General features: G+C 37.8%; 2 protein-coding genes and 1 long non-coding RNA gene across 3 annotated transcripts in view; 1 reads left to right on the top strand and 2 right to left on the bottom strand.

Moving 5' to 3' along the window:
- Nucleotides 1–17,348, bottom strand: part of LOC127495937 (uncharacterized) — a 236,098-nt gene that overhangs the window by 56,774 nt on the left and 161,976 nt on the right. The gene's annotated exons all lie outside the window — the stretch shown is intronic.
- LOC127495896 (protein NLRC5-like) overlaps nucleotides 1–17,348 on the top strand; it is a 207,073-nt gene that overhangs the window by 34,170 nt on the left and 155,555 nt on the right. Inside the window, exons 6-12 of the mRNA XM_051863323.1 lie at nucleotides 3,351–3,521; nucleotides 4,227–4,397; nucleotides 5,075–5,245; nucleotides 8,479–8,649; nucleotides 9,146–9,316; nucleotides 9,988–10,158; nucleotides 13,406–13,576. Of these exons, the coding sequence (XP_051719283.1) occupies nucleotides 3,351–3,521; nucleotides 4,227–4,397; nucleotides 5,075–5,245; nucleotides 8,479–8,649; nucleotides 9,146–9,316; nucleotides 9,988–10,158; nucleotides 13,406–13,576 (1,197 nt within the window). The remainder of the gene's footprint in view (nucleotides 1–3,350; nucleotides 3,522–4,226; nucleotides 4,398–5,074; nucleotides 5,246–8,478; nucleotides 8,650–9,145; nucleotides 9,317–9,987; nucleotides 10,159–13,405; nucleotides 13,577–17,348) is intronic.
- Nucleotides 1–17,348, bottom strand: part of LOC127495915 (uncharacterized) — a 105,027-nt gene that overhangs the window by 47,476 nt on the left and 40,203 nt on the right. The window lies entirely within an intron of this gene.

Here is a 17,348-nt window from a genome sequence, read left to right as displayed (position 1 = left end):
AAGAAAAACAAAACTTTTATTCAGTGGATTATGTATAACCTCTAAAGAGCGCTCGCTTTACAATCACTAAAAATCTGTCACTCATCTCAGTTCACGATCTCACAAAGTTTCATTAATATCAATAAAGTTGTCTACACTGAATAATGAATCTCTTACTTGCATCGTGTCTTTGTTAATGAGAGGATTCGTGAGCGTGCAGAACTCAGCTCTGAACAAAAACTCCAGTGTTTTGAGCAGTGAGTGGATTCTGACTAAATGAAACACCTCTGATTGGCTATTGTGTTCAAGAGATCAAAAAACTATCTTTGATCAAACATTAATTGTCAGACCCCTGCAGTACCGCTGTGGACCCCCGGTTGAAGACCCTTGGTTTAAAGTTAATAAATACATAGATAGTTTATAAAGCTATTTTAAATATGAGGACTTGTGAAATGTCCTTATATTTCATGTTTATGTCGTAATACCAGTGTAATACCCATGTCATTATACAAATTTGGCTTCATTTACACTGCAACTCTTAATGCACAGATCCGATCTTTTGACCATATCTGATTTTTTTGGCCAGTGTGTTTACATTCACTTTAGATGCAACTGGTATCTGATATCTGTTTACATTCATTCCCGCCCAAAATGATTGTCATTGATAGCTTTGCGTGCACATAGTAGTTCCTCGGGTTGTGAATGGCTGTGCTATTAAAATTATTTATATATTTCATGTCGGGTGGTCATGATTACCTGCCAGAATGGATAAGTTAGTCAGTGTCATGGATGTTTTGCAGCGTGAATTCTGACTGAACGAATATTGACTGGAAAATAAAGGTAATTTGCGTTTGTTATTAGGGGCCAAGCACTGAAGGTGCGTAGGCACCTATTGTATCTGTTGCTGTTCTTTTTAATTCTTCTTCTTCTTCCACTCTTGGGTCTATGGCCGCCCATAGAACCACTTGCGGGAAAGTTATGAAATTTGGCACACAGTTAGAGGACAGTCTGATCTGTATCCATAGCAAATTTGGAGTCTCTAACTCAATCCTCTAGTGCCACCAGCTGTCCAAATTTTCACTCATGTTTATGTTAATAACTTTTGAACCGTAAGGTTTAGAAAATTCTTTTTTCCTCGGATTCCTTGGGCCAAGATGAATCGATTGCACCCTATGACATTTTCCGCCATTTTGAATTTTCTGAAAAACTTACTTTTTCGAACTCCTCCTAGGATACGTCGGATACGTCAAACTGTTTTTGTATACCGGAGCAACGAATTTGAGGCATGATGCAAAACCGACTCTTGAAGCTGTATCTCTGCAATGCTTTGGCATATTGACACCAAACTTTGCGAGAGTCAATGTCACCTCACTCTGACCATACCTCATTAATTTAATCACAGTGCCACCTATTGGTCGGAAGTGATAAACCACTAAATCTTTATTATTGACTGTATTTGTGATTTTTCAGCTCTTTTGCCTAAAATGATCTCAGTAGGTCTTTAATATCCCACTGTTGCAGTTGGTCTGATGCTCCCAGCCATGTTGACTGGCTTCTTGTGCGTCTTTTGTGCTTGGCCCAGATAATTGCTGCTTGCAGCTATATTTTTATCTACGGTCGTTAAATCTAGAATTCTGAAGGGAAATAAAGTAAGATTACATTTATTTGAATGAATGATTACGAGAGAGTGAGTGAAGGAGAGAGCGCACTAGGGATGGGCGATACCACTTAGTTTGTTTTTGATACGATACTGATACTTTCAAGGCCAATATCGTCGATACCGATACGATACCTCTAATATGAACCTACAAATTTTAACGTTTATTCAATTATTGAATTACTAAGAGTAAAATGGGTTATGATACCCACTTAACATTATATTTGAAAGGCATTTTAACATTCAATATGCTTTAATTGCAGTTTATTAGATTATATTTTTATTTACACATGGTTAAGATGTTTACTTGGTAAACCATGGAAAATCTACAAATAAGCCTACTATATGCCTAGCTGAACTATGGTCACTGTAGTAAAGGTTCATTTTCATAAGGGACTGCCAGTGACAGGCTGTTGCACCTATAAAATGAAACATTTGTATTCTGACAGAACATCAATATGAACTTTTAATATTCAATTTAAATAAATGTACTTGCACAAACTATGTAGGCTACTATTTCATTTTGTTTTTTGTGAAATAACTAATAATAATAATATACATTTTTTTTGTCTTCCGTTAAGCATTGTTCTGGGCTGCATTTCCCAAAAGCATCAATGGTTTCTTACGATACTAAACGCAGCCCTGTTTGAATGTAGTGTCGGCAGTGAGCGAATGCTCTCTGTGATTGATTGGTTCTGACTTGCAGCATTTGCGTGTTCAGATGAGCAGGAAAACACTTCTACTACAAATTATTCGCTAACATAGGTTATTTGTCCAATTCAATGCATATTGTATGCATATTGTTAAATAAACAAAAATAAAAAAAAAACATACACCTTAGTATCGATATTTTAATTTGAGTATCGATACTTTCAATACTCAACGTCAGTATCGATATATCGATACTTCATATCGATCTGCCCATCCCTAGAGTGCACACGAGAGAGTAGCCTACCCAGTGAAGCTTTTGGTTTATTAAAATAAAAATTAAAAAAAACACATGGTGGTCTCTTTTAAATTAACCAGGCAGAGGTTGAAATTCACAATGTGTGTGTGTGTGTGTAAATAATTTTAATAGCACAGCCATTTAAAACCCGAGGGTCTAACATGTACATACAAAGCTATCAATGACAATCATTTTGGGCAGGAATGAATGTAAACACAGATATCGCGTCTAAAGTGAATGTAAATACACTGGCCAAAAAATCAGATATTGTCAAAAGATCGGATCTGTGCTTTAAGAGTTGCAGTGTAAATGCAGCCTTAGTGAGCAAACATGTCGCTCTTGCCTTGTGGTGGCTTGGAATTCCAGTGGGAATCGGATATGCGTGTTTAGACATAGGTCACATGTCCAGAGATTGGATCTGATTTAAGACCACATTTGGAAGTGGCTCAGATCGGATGCGAAAAAAATCGTATCTCTTGTGGATTTTTGTGTTTACACGTATGCAACTAATTCTGATCTGTGTCAGATGTGAGCAAAAAATCTGATTTTTTTTGTGCCAGTGTAAACGCAGCCTTTGTGTCCTCATAAATCACAAACACACACACACACACACACACCATGTTTTGTGCTCTGTGACATTTTATATCTCAATTATCACACATATTGATTTGAGCTTTAAGTTTGTACTTTCTCTTTATTAATGGATTCACTGCTAAACTGATCTGATCTGAACTGAGAGAGTGAAGAGTGTGTCATTGTTCTCTACAGGTTGAGTGATTGTGGAGTCACAGATAAAGGCTGGGCTGCTCTGACTTCAGCTCTAAGATCAAACCCCTCACACCTGAGAGATCTGAATCTGTCTGGGAATGAAATAGGAAAATCAGTGAATCTGCTGTCTGATGTACTACAGGATCCTCACTGTAAACTGGAGAAACTGTGGTAAGATCATATTTGACTCTCACACATGAATCACAATGTAAAGTATATTTAAGGTGTAAAGAGAAATGAAGAACATGCTGGATTCATTTTTTTTTTTTTTTACTGTTCATCACGTTCATCTTTCTGCATTGACACTTTCTGTTGTTTTTCATTTTGTAAAATCACACAAACGCACACACACACACACACACACACAGGTTTGTTTTGCTATCAAAGTAAGGACATTTCATAGGCGTAATGGTTTTTATACTGTACATTATATTCTGTCCCCCTGCACTAACCCTAAACCTACCCATCACAGAAAACATTCTGCATTTTTACATTTTTAATAAAACATTGTTTAGTATGTTATTAAAGCTATTTTAAATATGAGGACTTGTGAAATGTCCTCATATTTCATGTTTATGTCGTAATACCAGTGTAATACCCATGTCATTATACAAATTTGTGTCCTCATAAATCACAAAAACATGCACACACACACACACACACACACACACATATATATATATATATATATATATATATATATATATATATATATATATATATATCATGTTTTGTGCTCTGTGACATTTTATTTCTCAATTATCAGACATATTGATTTGTGCTTTAAGTTTGTACTTTCTCTTTAATAATGGATTCACTGCTAAACTGATCTGATCTGAACTGAGAGAGTGAAGAGTGTGTCATTGTTCTCTACAGGTTGAGTTATTGTGGAATCACAGATGAAGGTTGTGCTGCTCTGACTTCAGCTCTGAGATCAAACCCCTCACACCTGAGAGAACTGGATCTGTCATGGAATGAAATAGGAAATTCAGTGAATCTGCTGTCTGATGTACTACAGGATCCTCACTGTAAACTGGAGAAACTGTGGTAAAATCATATTTGACTCTCACACATGAATCACAATGTAAAGTATATTTAAGGTGTAAAGAGAAATGAAGAACATGCTGGATTAATTTTTTTTACTGTTCATTATGTTCATCTTTCTGCATTGACACTTTCTAAAGTATTGTTTTTCATATTGTAAAATCACACACACACACACACACACACACACACACACACACACACACACACACACACAGGTTTGTTTTGCTATCAAAGTAAGGACATTCTATAGACGTAATGGTTTTTATACTGTACATTATATTCTGTCCTTCTGCACCCCTAAACCTACCCATCACAGAAAACATTCTGCATTTTTAAATATTTAATAAAACATTGTTTAGTGTGTTTTTAAAGCTATTTTAAATATGAGGACTCATGAAATGTCCTCATATTGCATGTTTATGTCATAATCCCAGTGTAATACCCATGTCATTATACAAATGTGTCCTCATAAATCACAAAAACGCTCACTCACACACACACACACACACACACACACACACACACACACGTTTTGTGCTCTGTGACATTTTATATCTCAATTATCACACATATTTATTTGTGCTTTAAGTTTGTACTTTCTCTTTAATAATGGATTCACTGCTAAACTGATCTGATCTGAACTGAGAGAGTGAAGAGTGTGTCATTGTTCTCTACAGGTTGAGTTATTGTGATATCACAGATGAAGGTTGTGCTGCTCTGACTTCAGCTCTGAGATCAAACCCCTCACACCTGAGAGAACTGGATCTGTCTGAGAATATAATAGGAGAATCAGTGAATCTGCTGTCTGATGTACTACAGGATCCTCACTGTAAACTGGAGAAACTGTGGTAAGATCATATTTGACTCTCACACATGAATCATGATGTAAAGTATATTGATATAAATGAAGAACATGATGGATTCATTTTTTTTTTTTTTTTTGCTGTTCATCATGTTCATCTTTCTGCATTGACACTTTCTAAAGTATTGTTTTTCATTTTGTAAAATCACACACACACACACACACACACACACACACACACAGGTTTGTTTTGCTATCAAAGTAAGGACATTCCATAGGCGTAATGGTTTTTATACTGTACAAACTGTATATTCTGTCCCTCTGCACCCCTAAACCTACCCATGGCTGGTTGGTCAAAAACAAGGATTTCGTTGTGCTGTGTAACAACAACAATCACCAGGCTTTTGGCGCCCTCTGCAGGCATTTGTTATAATACATATTATGTACTTAAAACATATCAGGGGAAAAAAACTCTTGGGCCCAGTTTCACAGACAGGGCTTAGCCTAAGCCAGGATTAGGCCTTAGTTCAATTAGGATATTTAAGTAGCTTTTATAAACATACACTAGAAAAAAACATGTGGTGTGCATCTTGAGACAAAACAATGGCTCTGACATATTTTAAGACATGTCAGTGCAAGTTACTTTCAGTTAAAACAGCTCAAACATGCATTTTAGTCTAGGACTAGCTTAAGCCTTGTCTGTGAAACCGGGGGTCAATGTGTTTAAATATGCAGATTAGCTTGTTTTGGTTAATTTAGAAGAAATCTGCAGATGCAAACAGACGGAGGGTAGTAGGCTTAAAACAAACACCATCTAAATGTGTATTTTGGAAGTTTTCTTTCCATTAGAGTAAAAGAAGACTTGGAAGCAAAAATAGACCAAAATCTTAAAATTGTCCACAACATGAAAGAAGTATTCCAATAACACCAAAAGAATTAAAACGATTTATTGATTTGTGCAAAATAAACAAATTATTAGTGAAACTATGTCATTCTCCTTATGCAGTTATTATTCTAAATATATATAGCTACTTGAGAATAGTATTGTAGAAAACACACACTGTGGCATAGTTTCCTTTGCTGTTGCCTGCTCTTGTGATAAACCTAGTGAACACTAAAGAAGATCATGATCTCTGTGTGAACTGATTATTCTGTAGAAATCTGTGGAGTATGAAACAATTGCGTGAGTGTGAGGGAATTGAAATAAATTGGTAAGGGAGTCAGAGTTGTGTTAATATATTTAACATTTTGTTTATTTATTTTTTTTTTAAATAAATAATTATGAGAAATGCCCTTTTTTCCACTTGAGCCCCTGCCCTCCAAAATGTCTGTGCACGTCCCTGCAGTTTACTGTACATAGAAGAGTGAAATTTCCCTCATCTAAAGTACTGGTACTGTGTGAGTTTAAAACCCCTGTAAATGATTCTTTCAGCTCTCTCTCAGATTTTGACTGGTGTGTTGTCAGTTTTGCTACCTAATGTTGTCATTGTTAAACGTTTTGAGAAGTGTGTCTTTGTTTTGAGAACTGAACGACTGATTTGGGAAACTGGGCCAACTGAATCACGTATAATGTGTTAGCAATCGAGAAAAGCTAAAATACGTTTAGATTCTTACCTAACTCTGCTATTATTTTCTGTGATCGGGATCTTCTTATTGATTTCATGTTATTGTTTCGTCGGATGGCAAAAAGACCTTTATCCATGATGAAAGTGGAGCGGGCAGTCGGAGAATCAGCCAAACAATTACGAAAATGAATCTCAGACATATTCCGATGGGATTACATTTCTCACAGGACTTCTGAGTTAGTCAAGAAGCAGTAATTTTCCGATTCATGAACAAATGGAAAAACATTTCGTAAGTGAACTTGGCTGCGCTGTGTGTTTTTGACTCCCAAAGAACCGGTTCATAAGAGTCATTTGTTAATGAAGCTGACTACACTGGGCGCGCTGCGTGCAACCATCATGCTCAGTTTATTGAAAGACGTGTTTTCTTGCCACTTGAAACACTGCTTACATTTATATTTTATTCTGTGATAATTCTAGGGTGGCAAAGCTTTTCCATGCCACCCCGGTAGATCTGCCCCTGTACCCATCACAGAAAACTTTCTGCATTTTTACATTTTTAATAAAATATTGTTTAGTATGTTTTTAAGGTGCCCTAGAACACTATTTCACAAGATGTAATATAAGTCTCTGGTGTCCCCAGAATGTGTCTGTGAAGTTTCAGCTCAAAATACCCCACAGATCATTTATTATACCATGTTTTAACTGCCTATTTTGGGGTGGATTTAAAAATGCCCTGATCTGGGGTGTGTACACCTTTAAATGCTTGTGCTCCCCACCCCCAAGCTCACGACTCCAATAAATATTGCATAAACAACACTGAAGTTCACAATATAACTCTCAAAATGGATCTTTACAAACTGTTCATGATGCAGCATATCAGATCACGTAAGTATGGCATATTGTGGATGTTTACATTTGATTCTGAATGAGTTTGATAATGCTGCGTGGCTAAAGCTACACTGTTGGAGAGATTTATAAAGAATGAAGATGCGTTTATGAATTATACAGACTACAAGCGTTTTCGGGTTAAAAATGAAAATAACGACATGGCTCTGGTCTCTGTGAATACAGTAAGAAACAATGGTAACTTTAACCAGTATTGTCATTGCTTGATGGCTTCACAATACCTGCAGATGATTCGGCTGTGCAGCTCCACAACATTAATGCTGGCTTGAACATGGGCTGGTATATGCAAATGTTGGGGGCGTACATATTAATGATCCCGACTGTTGCGTCCCAGTCGGTGTTATGTTGAGATTTGCCTGTTTTTCCGTGGTGTTTTTCACGCACGAGATTTACATATGAAGGAGGAAACAATGGTGTTTGAGACTCACTGTATGTCATTTCCATGTACAGAACTCTTATTATTCAACTATGCCAAGGTAAATTCAATTTTCAATTCTAGGGCACCTTTAAAGCTATTTTAAGTATGAGGACTCATGAAATGTCTTCATATTGCATGTTTACGTTGTAATACCAGTGTAATACCCATGTCATTATACAAATATGTCCTCATAAATCACAAAAACGCTTGCACACACACACACACACACACACACACATCATGTTTTGTGCTCTGTGACATTTTATATCTCAATTATCACACATATTGATTTGTGCTTTAAGTTTGTATTTTCTCTTTAATAATGGATTCACTGCTAAACTGATCTGATCTGAACTGAGAGAGTGAAGAGTGTGTCATTGTTCTCTACAGGTTGAGATATTGTGGAGTCACAAATGAAGGTTGTGCTGCTCTGACTTCAGCTCTGAGATCAAACCCCTCACACCTGAGAGAACTGAGTCTGTCACTGAATGAAATAGGAAATTCAGTTAATCTGCTGTCTGATATATTACAGGATCCTCACTGTAAACTGGAGAAACTGTGGTAAGATCATATTTGACTCTCACACATGAATCACAATGTAAAGTATATTTGAAGTGTTCAGCCTCTTTCTGCTGCTGTGAGTTCAGCTGATTGAGCTGTAAATGATTGAACACATGAGCTGCTCTTCAGTCACATGATACTGCAGGACTGAGAGTCACACTGAAATACACACTTTCACACAATCAACATTTCAGTCTCTTGACTTTAAACAGACTCAAGCTCAACACAACTGAGAAAAATGAAGAACATGCTGGATTCATTCTCACTGGTCGTCATGTTCATGTTTCTGCATTGACACTTTCTAAAGTATTGTTTTTAATTTTGTAAAATCACACACACACACATCATGTTTTGTGCTCTGTGACATTTAAGATCTCAATGATTTAACATATTAATTTGAGCTTTAAGTTTGTACTTTCTCTTTAATAATGGATTCACTGCTAAACTGATCTGATCTGAACTGAGAGAGTGAAGAGTGTGTCATTGTTCTCTACAGGTTGAAGGATTGTGGAATCACAGATGAAGGTTGTGCTGCTCTGACTTCAGCTCTGAGATCAAACCCCTCACACCTGAGAGAACTGGATCTGTCATGGAATGAAATAGGAAATTCAGTGAATCTGCTGTCTGATGTACTACAGGATCCTCACTGTAAACTGGAGAAACTGTGGTAAAATCATATTTGACTCTCACACATGAATCACAATGTAAAGTATATTTAAGGTGTAAAGAGAAATGAAGAACATGCTGGATTAATTTTTTTTACTGTTCATTATGTTCATCTTTCTGCATTGACACTTTCTAAAGTATTGTTTTTCATATTGTAAAATCACACACACACACACACACACACACACACACACACACACAGGTTTGTTTTGCTATCAAAGTAAGGACATTCTATAGACGTAATGGTTTTTATACTGTACATTATATTCTGTCCTTCTGCACCCCTAAACCTACCCATCACAGAAAACATTCTGCATTTTTAAATATTTAATAAAACATTGTTTAGTGTGTTTTTAAAGCTATTTTAAATATGAGGACTCATGAAATGTCCTCATATTGCATGTTTATGTCATAATCCCAGTGTAATACCCATGTCATTATACAAATGTGTCCTCATAAATCACAAAAACGCTCACTCACACACACACACACACACACACACACACACACACACACACACACACGTTTTGTGCTCTGTGACATTTTATATCTCAATTATCACACATATTTATTTGTGCTTTAAGTTTGTACTTTCTCTTTAATAATGGATTCACTGCTAAACTGATCTGATCTGAACTGAGAGAGTGAAGAGTGTGTCATTGTTCTCTACAGGTTGAGTTATTGTGATATCACAGATGAAGGTTGTGCTGCTCTGACTTCAGCTCTGAGATCAAACCCCTCACACCTGAGAGAACTGGATCTGTCTGAGAATATAATAGGAGAATCAGTGAATCTGCTGTCTGATGTACTACAGGATCCTCACTGTAAACTGGAGAAACTGTGGTAAGATCATATTTGACTCTCACACATGAATCATGATGTAAAGTATATTGATATAAATGAAGAACATGATGGATTCATTTTTTTTTTTTTTTTTGCTGTTCATCATGTTCATCTTTCTGCATTGACACTTTCTAAAGTATTGTTTTTCATTTTGTAAAATCACACACACACACACACACACACACACACACACACACACACACACACACAGGTTTGTTTTGCTATCAAAGTAAGGACATTCCATAGGCGTAATGGTTTTTATACTGTACAAACTGTATATTCTGTCCCTCTGCACCCCTAAACCTACCCATGGCTGGTTGGTCAAAAACAAGGATTTCGTTGTGCTGTGTAACAACAACAATCACCAGGCTTTTGGCGCCCTCTGCAGGCATTTGTTATAATACATATTATGTACTTAAAACATATCAGGGGAAAAAAACTCTTGGGCCCAGTTTCACAGACAGGGCTTAGCCTAAGCCAGGATTAGGCCTTAGTTCAATTAGGATATTTAAGTAGCTTTTATAAACATACACTAGAAAAAAACATGTGGTGTGCATCTTGAGACAAAACAATGGCTCTGACATATTTTAAGACATGTCAGTGCAAGTTACTTTCAGTTAAAACAGCTCAAACATGCATTTTAGTCTAGGACTAGCTTAAGCCTTGTCTGTGAAACCGGGGGTCAATGTGTTTAAATATGCAGATTAGCTTGTTTTGGTTAATTTAGAAGAAATCTGTAGATGCAAACAGACGGAGGGTAGTAGGCTTAAAACAAACACCATCTAAATGTGTATTTTGGAAGTTTTCTTTCCATTAGAGTAAAAGAAGACTTGTAAGCAATAATAGACCAAAATCTTAAAATTGTCCACAACATGAAAGAAGTATTCCAATAACACCAAAAGAATTAAAACGATTTATTGATTTGTGCAAAATAAACAAATTATTAGTGAAACTATGTCCTTCTTCTTATGCAGTTATTATTCTAAATATATATAGCTACTTGAGAATAGTATTGTAGAAAACACACACTGTGGCATAGTTTCCTTTGCTGTTGCCTGCTCTTGTGATAAACCTAGTGAACACTAAAGAAGATCATGATCTCTGTGTGAACTGATTATTCTGTAGAAATCTGTGGAGTATGAAACAATTGCGTGAGTGTGAGGGAATTGAAATAAATTGGTAAGGGAGTCAGAGTTGTGTTAATATATTTAACATTTTGTTTATTTTTTTTTTTTTTAAATAAATAATTATGAGAAATGCCCTTTTTTCCACTTGAGCCCCTGCCCTCCAAAATGTCTGTGCACGTCCCTGCAGTTTACTGTACATAGAAGAGTGAAATTTCCCTCATCTAAAGTACTGGTACTGTGTGAGTTTAAAACCCCTGTAAATGATTCTTTCAGCTCTCTCTCAGATTTTGACTGGTGTGTTGTCAGTTTTGCTACCTAATGTTGTCATTGTTAAACGTTTTGAGAAGTGTGTCTTTGTTTTGAGAACTGAACGACTGATTTGGGAAACTGGGCCAACTGAATCACGTATAATGTGTTAGCAATCGAGAAAAGCTAAAATACGTTTAGATTCTTACCTAACCCTGCTATTATTTTCTGTGATCGGGATCTTCTTATTGATTTCATGTTATTGTTTCGTCGGATGGCAAAAAGACCTTTATCCATGATGAAAGTGGAGCGGGCAGTCGGAGAATCAGCCAAACAATTACGAAAATTAATCTCAGACATATTCCGATGGGATTACATTTCTCACAGGACTTCTGAGTTAGTCAAGAAGCAGTAATTTTCCGATTCATGAACAAATGGAAAAACATTTCGTAAGTGAACTTGGCTGCGCTGTGTGTTTTTGACTCCCAAAGAACCGGTTCATAAGAGTCATTTGTTAATGAAGCTGACTACACTGGGCGCGCTGCGTGCAACCATCATGCTCAGTTTATTGAAAGACGTGTTTTCTTGCCACTTGAAACACTGCTTACATTTATATTTTATTCTGTGATAATTCTAGGGTGGCAAAGCTTTTCCATGCCACCCCGGTAGATCTGCCCCTGTACCCATCACAGAAAACTTTCTGCATTTTTACATTTTTAATAAAATATTGTTTAGTATGTTTTTAAGGTGCCCTAGAACACTATTTCACAAGATGTAATATAAGTCTCTGGTGTCCCCAGAATGTGTCTGTGAAGTTTCAGCTCAAAATACCCCACAGATCATTTATTATACCATGTTTTAACTGCCTATTTTGGGGTGGATTTAAAAATGCCCTGATCTGGGGTGTGTACACCTTTAAATGCTTGTGCTCCCCACCCCCAAGCTCACGACTCCAATAAATATTGCATAAACAACACTGAAGTTCACAATATAACTCTCAAAATGGATCTTTACAAACTGTTCATGATGCAGCATATCAGATCACGTAAGTATGGCATATTGTGGATGTTTACATTTGATTCTGAATGAGTTTGATAATGCTGCGTGGCTAAAGCTACACTGTTGGAGAGATTTATAAAGAATGAAGATGCGTTTATGAATTATACAGACTACAAGCGTTTTCGGGTTAAAAATGAAAATAACGACATGGCTCTGGTCTCTGTGAATACAGTAAGAAACAATGGTAACTTTAACCAGTATTGTCATTGCTTGATGGCTTCACAATACCTGCAGATGATTCGGCTGTGCAGCTCCACAACATTAATACTGGCTTGAACATGGGCTGGTATATGCAAATGTTGGGGGCGTACATATTAATGATCCCGACTGTTGCGTCCCAGTCTGTGTTATGTTGAGATTTGCCTGTTTTTCCGTGGTGTTTTTCACGCACGAGATTTACATATGAAGGAGGAAACAATGGTGTTTGAGACTCACTGTATGTCATTTCCATGTACAGAACTCTTATTATTCAACTATGCCAAGGTAAATTCAATTTTCAATTCTAGGGCACCTTTAAAGCTATTTTAAGTATGAGGACTCATGAAATGTCTTCATATTGCATGTTTACGTTGTAATACCAGTGTAATACCCATGTCATTATACAAATATGTCCTCATAAATCACAAAAACGCTTGCACACACACACACACACACACACACACATCATGTTTTGTGCTCTGTGACATTTTATATCTCAATTATCACACATATTGATTTGTGCTTTAAGTTTGTATTTTCTCTTTAATAATGGATTCACTGCTAAACTGATCTGATCTGAACTGAGAGAGTGAAGAGTGTGTCATTGTTCTCTACAGGTTGAGATATTGTGGAGTCACAGATGAAGGTTGTGCTGCTCTGACTTCAGCTCTGAGATCAAACCCCTCACACCTGAGAGAACTGAATCTGTCACTGAATGAAATAGGAAATTCAGTGAATCTGCTGTCTGATATACTACAGGATCCTCACTGTAAACTGGAGAAACTGTGGTAAGATCATATTTGACTCTCACACATGAATCACAATGTAAAGTATATTTGAAGTGTTCAGCCTCTTTCTGCTGCTGTGAGTTCAGCTGATTGAGCTGTAAATGATTGAACACATGAGCTGCTCCTCAGTCACATGATACTGCAGGACTGAGAGTCACACTGAAATACACACTTTCACACAATCAACATTTCAGTCTCTTGACTTTAAACAGACTCAAGCTCAACACAACTGAAAAAAATGAAGAACATGCTGGATTCATTCTCACTGGTCGTCATGTTCATGTTTCTGCATTTACACTTTCTAAAGTATTGTTTTTAATTTTGTAAAATCACACACACACACACATCATGTTTTGTGCTCTGTGACATTTAAGATCTCAATGATTTAACATATTAATTTGAGCTTTAAGTTTGTACTTTCTCTTTAATAATGGATTCACTGCTAAACTGATCTGATCTGAACTGAGAGAGTGAAGAGTGTGTCATTGTTCTCTACAGGTTGAAGGATTGTGGAGTCACAGATGAAGGTTGTGCTGCTCTGACTTCAGCTCTGATATCAAATCCCTCACACCTGAGAGAACTGAATCTGTCTGGAAATAAAATAGGAGATTCAGCATGTGAACTGCTCACTGATCTAAAGAATTCTCCACATTGTAAACTAAAGACACTGTGGTAAGTAATAATTTCAAATAAATATTCACGTTTTCATATAGCTGAACATTTATATATTTATATGCATATTTGGACTTTATATTAGGTGTCTTTAACAACTATGTACTAGCATTAAAATTAATCTTTTAGTACAGTGCAATGTTTTTACATTGTACTTATATTTTAAGAAAAATACCTGCATTTAATTACATCTGTAAATAATTTCTGTAATTACATTTATAATTACACTGTTGACCGTTCCCTTACACCTTAACCCACCCTTAAACCTACCCATACCTTACCCATATTCAACCTCAATAGCAGCAAAAGTGTTTTGCAATACAATATGAACACAATAAGTACATTGTAACTATTTTTTGATGTAAGTACATAGTAGTTAAGGACACCTAATATAAAGTGGGACCGCATATTTCTTCATAAACAATGTACTGTATAAGAGTATCCAATTCATCTTCAGTTTAGTCTCTGTACTGTAAATTGTTTATTTCTGCCCATTTTGATGAAACTGCTCTGATGTTTTCAGTAGAAATGTGCCACAGTTTTTGCCACTTTTATTATTTCAAATGAATGTCTGATTTTACATAATTGACTGTTTTACTTTTGGATTTACAGGTTATGAGGAAATTCCCATTTCCATTCAAATATCCGCTCTGAGTCCGGCTCCACACACTCTCCTCACCGACACTCTCTTCTTTCTCCACTCTAACTTGAGAAATTCAGCACAGTGTTTATAAACTCCTCTGAGCTGAATCACGCAGCAGAAACCACAGGATCCTGAAGCAGAGAGCTCAGAGAGCTGACAGAGAGCACACCGTTTGTGTTTCTTGTTATACATACTGAATACAGACTGATAGATTAATAATTATAGCTTTTTTAAGACAGGGTTTCATAAATGTTAATGATGACTGTGCAGTATGTGAGTTATACACTAACTCTGTTAACTTGTATATATGTATGTATAAAATACTGTATAACTGTATAAATAACACATTTCTGACTGCACTGTATTAAAGTCTCTCACTCACATAAAATGACACTATTGTCACTTTAAAACTACTTTACAGCACAATTTGAATTTGTCTCATAATTGATGAAGTTTGCATCGTTTCTGTTTTCCTGTATATTTCTGTAAATATACTTTGAAACAATCTGTATTATATACAGTATAATGTGCTTTATAAATAAAAGTGACTGTGGTACCACTTTGTTACTCCAGTAACTTCTCAGAAATGGCCAAGATGTCACTGCTAGTACTAATGTGATGTTGATGAAGCTCTAGTGTAAATGGGGATGAGAATATAGTAGTTGTCATGAATATGGCTCCCACGGTTCATCCTCCGGACCGCCGGAGGGAGCCATCACCGGAATCCTGATTCCCCACCATTCGGACTTCATTTCCCATAGGCCCTCATTCCTGGGACTGATTGCACACACACCTGAACTGCATCACACGCACACTATTTAAGCCACGCATACACACCACATCTTTGTGAAGTCTTGATTTGCTACAGTGATCGTTTTTGAGCGTTATTCTGTGGACTGTTATCTTGTTGTTACCTGGACTGCTTATCTCTCGTGAACCCTTGCCGCCTGCCCCGAACATTGCCTGTACCCTGGACTGTGTTTGTTTGCCGCCTGCCTCGATCCTTGCCTGTGACCTGACTCTGATTCTCTGCTGCCTGCCTTGATCCTTGCCTGTCCCTGTTTACGGTACTGCTCTGCCCTTGTCTGTACTTCTGCTGTGTTTAATAAAGCTGCTTATGGATCCACACACTGTTGACCCATCATTACAGAAGACTCCGCCGAATAGCGATCCAGCAGCTTTGCTACGGATTTCCACCGAGCTATCAACTCAGGCCAATCAGTTAGCGATGCACCACCACCAACTGAATCGCTTAACTTCGCTCACGGAGGAGCTGGTAAAGACACTACAGGGCCTGCGCCTCAATCCCACCGAGGCCGCCACGCCGCCGCCCGCGGCACCTGCCACGCCAGTTTTCCCAAATCCTCCAGCCATGAACCCTCGTCTGGCCTTACCTGAGAAGTTCGATGGTTCTCCAGCGAAATGTAAGGGGTTTCTTCTACAGTGCTCGCTATATGTCAATCAGCAGCCCTCTCTGTATCCCACCGAATCAAGCCAAATATCCTTTGTGTGTTCTCTGCTAACTGGCAAAGCGCTGGACTGGGCCACGGCTGTCTGGAGAGATGATAATTCCGTAGTTCCCACATTCTCTGGGTTCCTGCAGCGATTCAGAGAGGTATTTGAACATCCCGCGGGGGGTCAAAGTCCGGGCGATCAGCTGCTCTCACTCACACAGGGCAAAACAACTGCAGCTGAATATGCTTTGCAATTTCGCACTCTGGCGGCCCAAACCAACTGGGTGGAGGACACGTTGAAGCTGCTGTTCCATCGAGGTTTATCCATGGAGTTACAAGCAGAACTCGCCTGCCAGGACGAGGGCAGCTCGCTAAGTTCATTTATTGATCTCTCCATTCACATTGACAACCTGCTTCGCTCACGACGCTTCACACGAGTTTCCAGCTCAACGTATCAAAACCCTGAGCCCATGCAACTGGGTTACACCCCACTCCAGCCGGAGGAGAGAGAGAGAAGATGGCTAATGCACCTCTGTCTGTACTGTGGCCAGGCTGGTCATTTCAAAGTCAACTGCCCGGTTCGACCCACGCCCGTCAGTTCAAAAGTGGTGAGTTCCCTCATGCAATCCGATTACTCAACCAACTGCCTCAAAATTCCCGTTCAAGTCACCGTCAACAAAGTATTGCCACCCAGGCTCTACTGGACTCTGGCGCTGCCGGTAATTTCATGTCTAAAACTTTCATCAAAGAATACAATATAGCACTAACCGACTGCCATTCTCCGTTGACAGTGGAGGCGTTAGATGGAAAGCCCATCGGAGGAGGAAAGGTGGCTTACATCACCGACGAACTCAAGTTACAAATCGGAATTCTGCACCGCGAACGCATCCGTTTCTACGTCATTCACTCACCAAACAACTCCATAATCCTTGGTCTGCCATGGCTTCGTACTCATAACCCACAGATCTCCTGGAAAGAGGGACAGATACTGCAATGGGACGCC

This window comes from Ctenopharyngodon idella, chromosome 15 (genome assembly GCF_019924925.1).
Source record: "Ctenopharyngodon idella isolate HZGC_01 chromosome 15, HZGC01, whole genome shotgun sequence".
NCBI classification, from domain to species: Eukaryota; Metazoa; Chordata; class Actinopteri; order Cypriniformes; family Xenocyprididae; genus Ctenopharyngodon; species Ctenopharyngodon idella.
The sequence above is the reverse complement of the archived record's forward strand: the minus strand, read 5'-3'. Positions and strand labels throughout refer to the sequence as shown.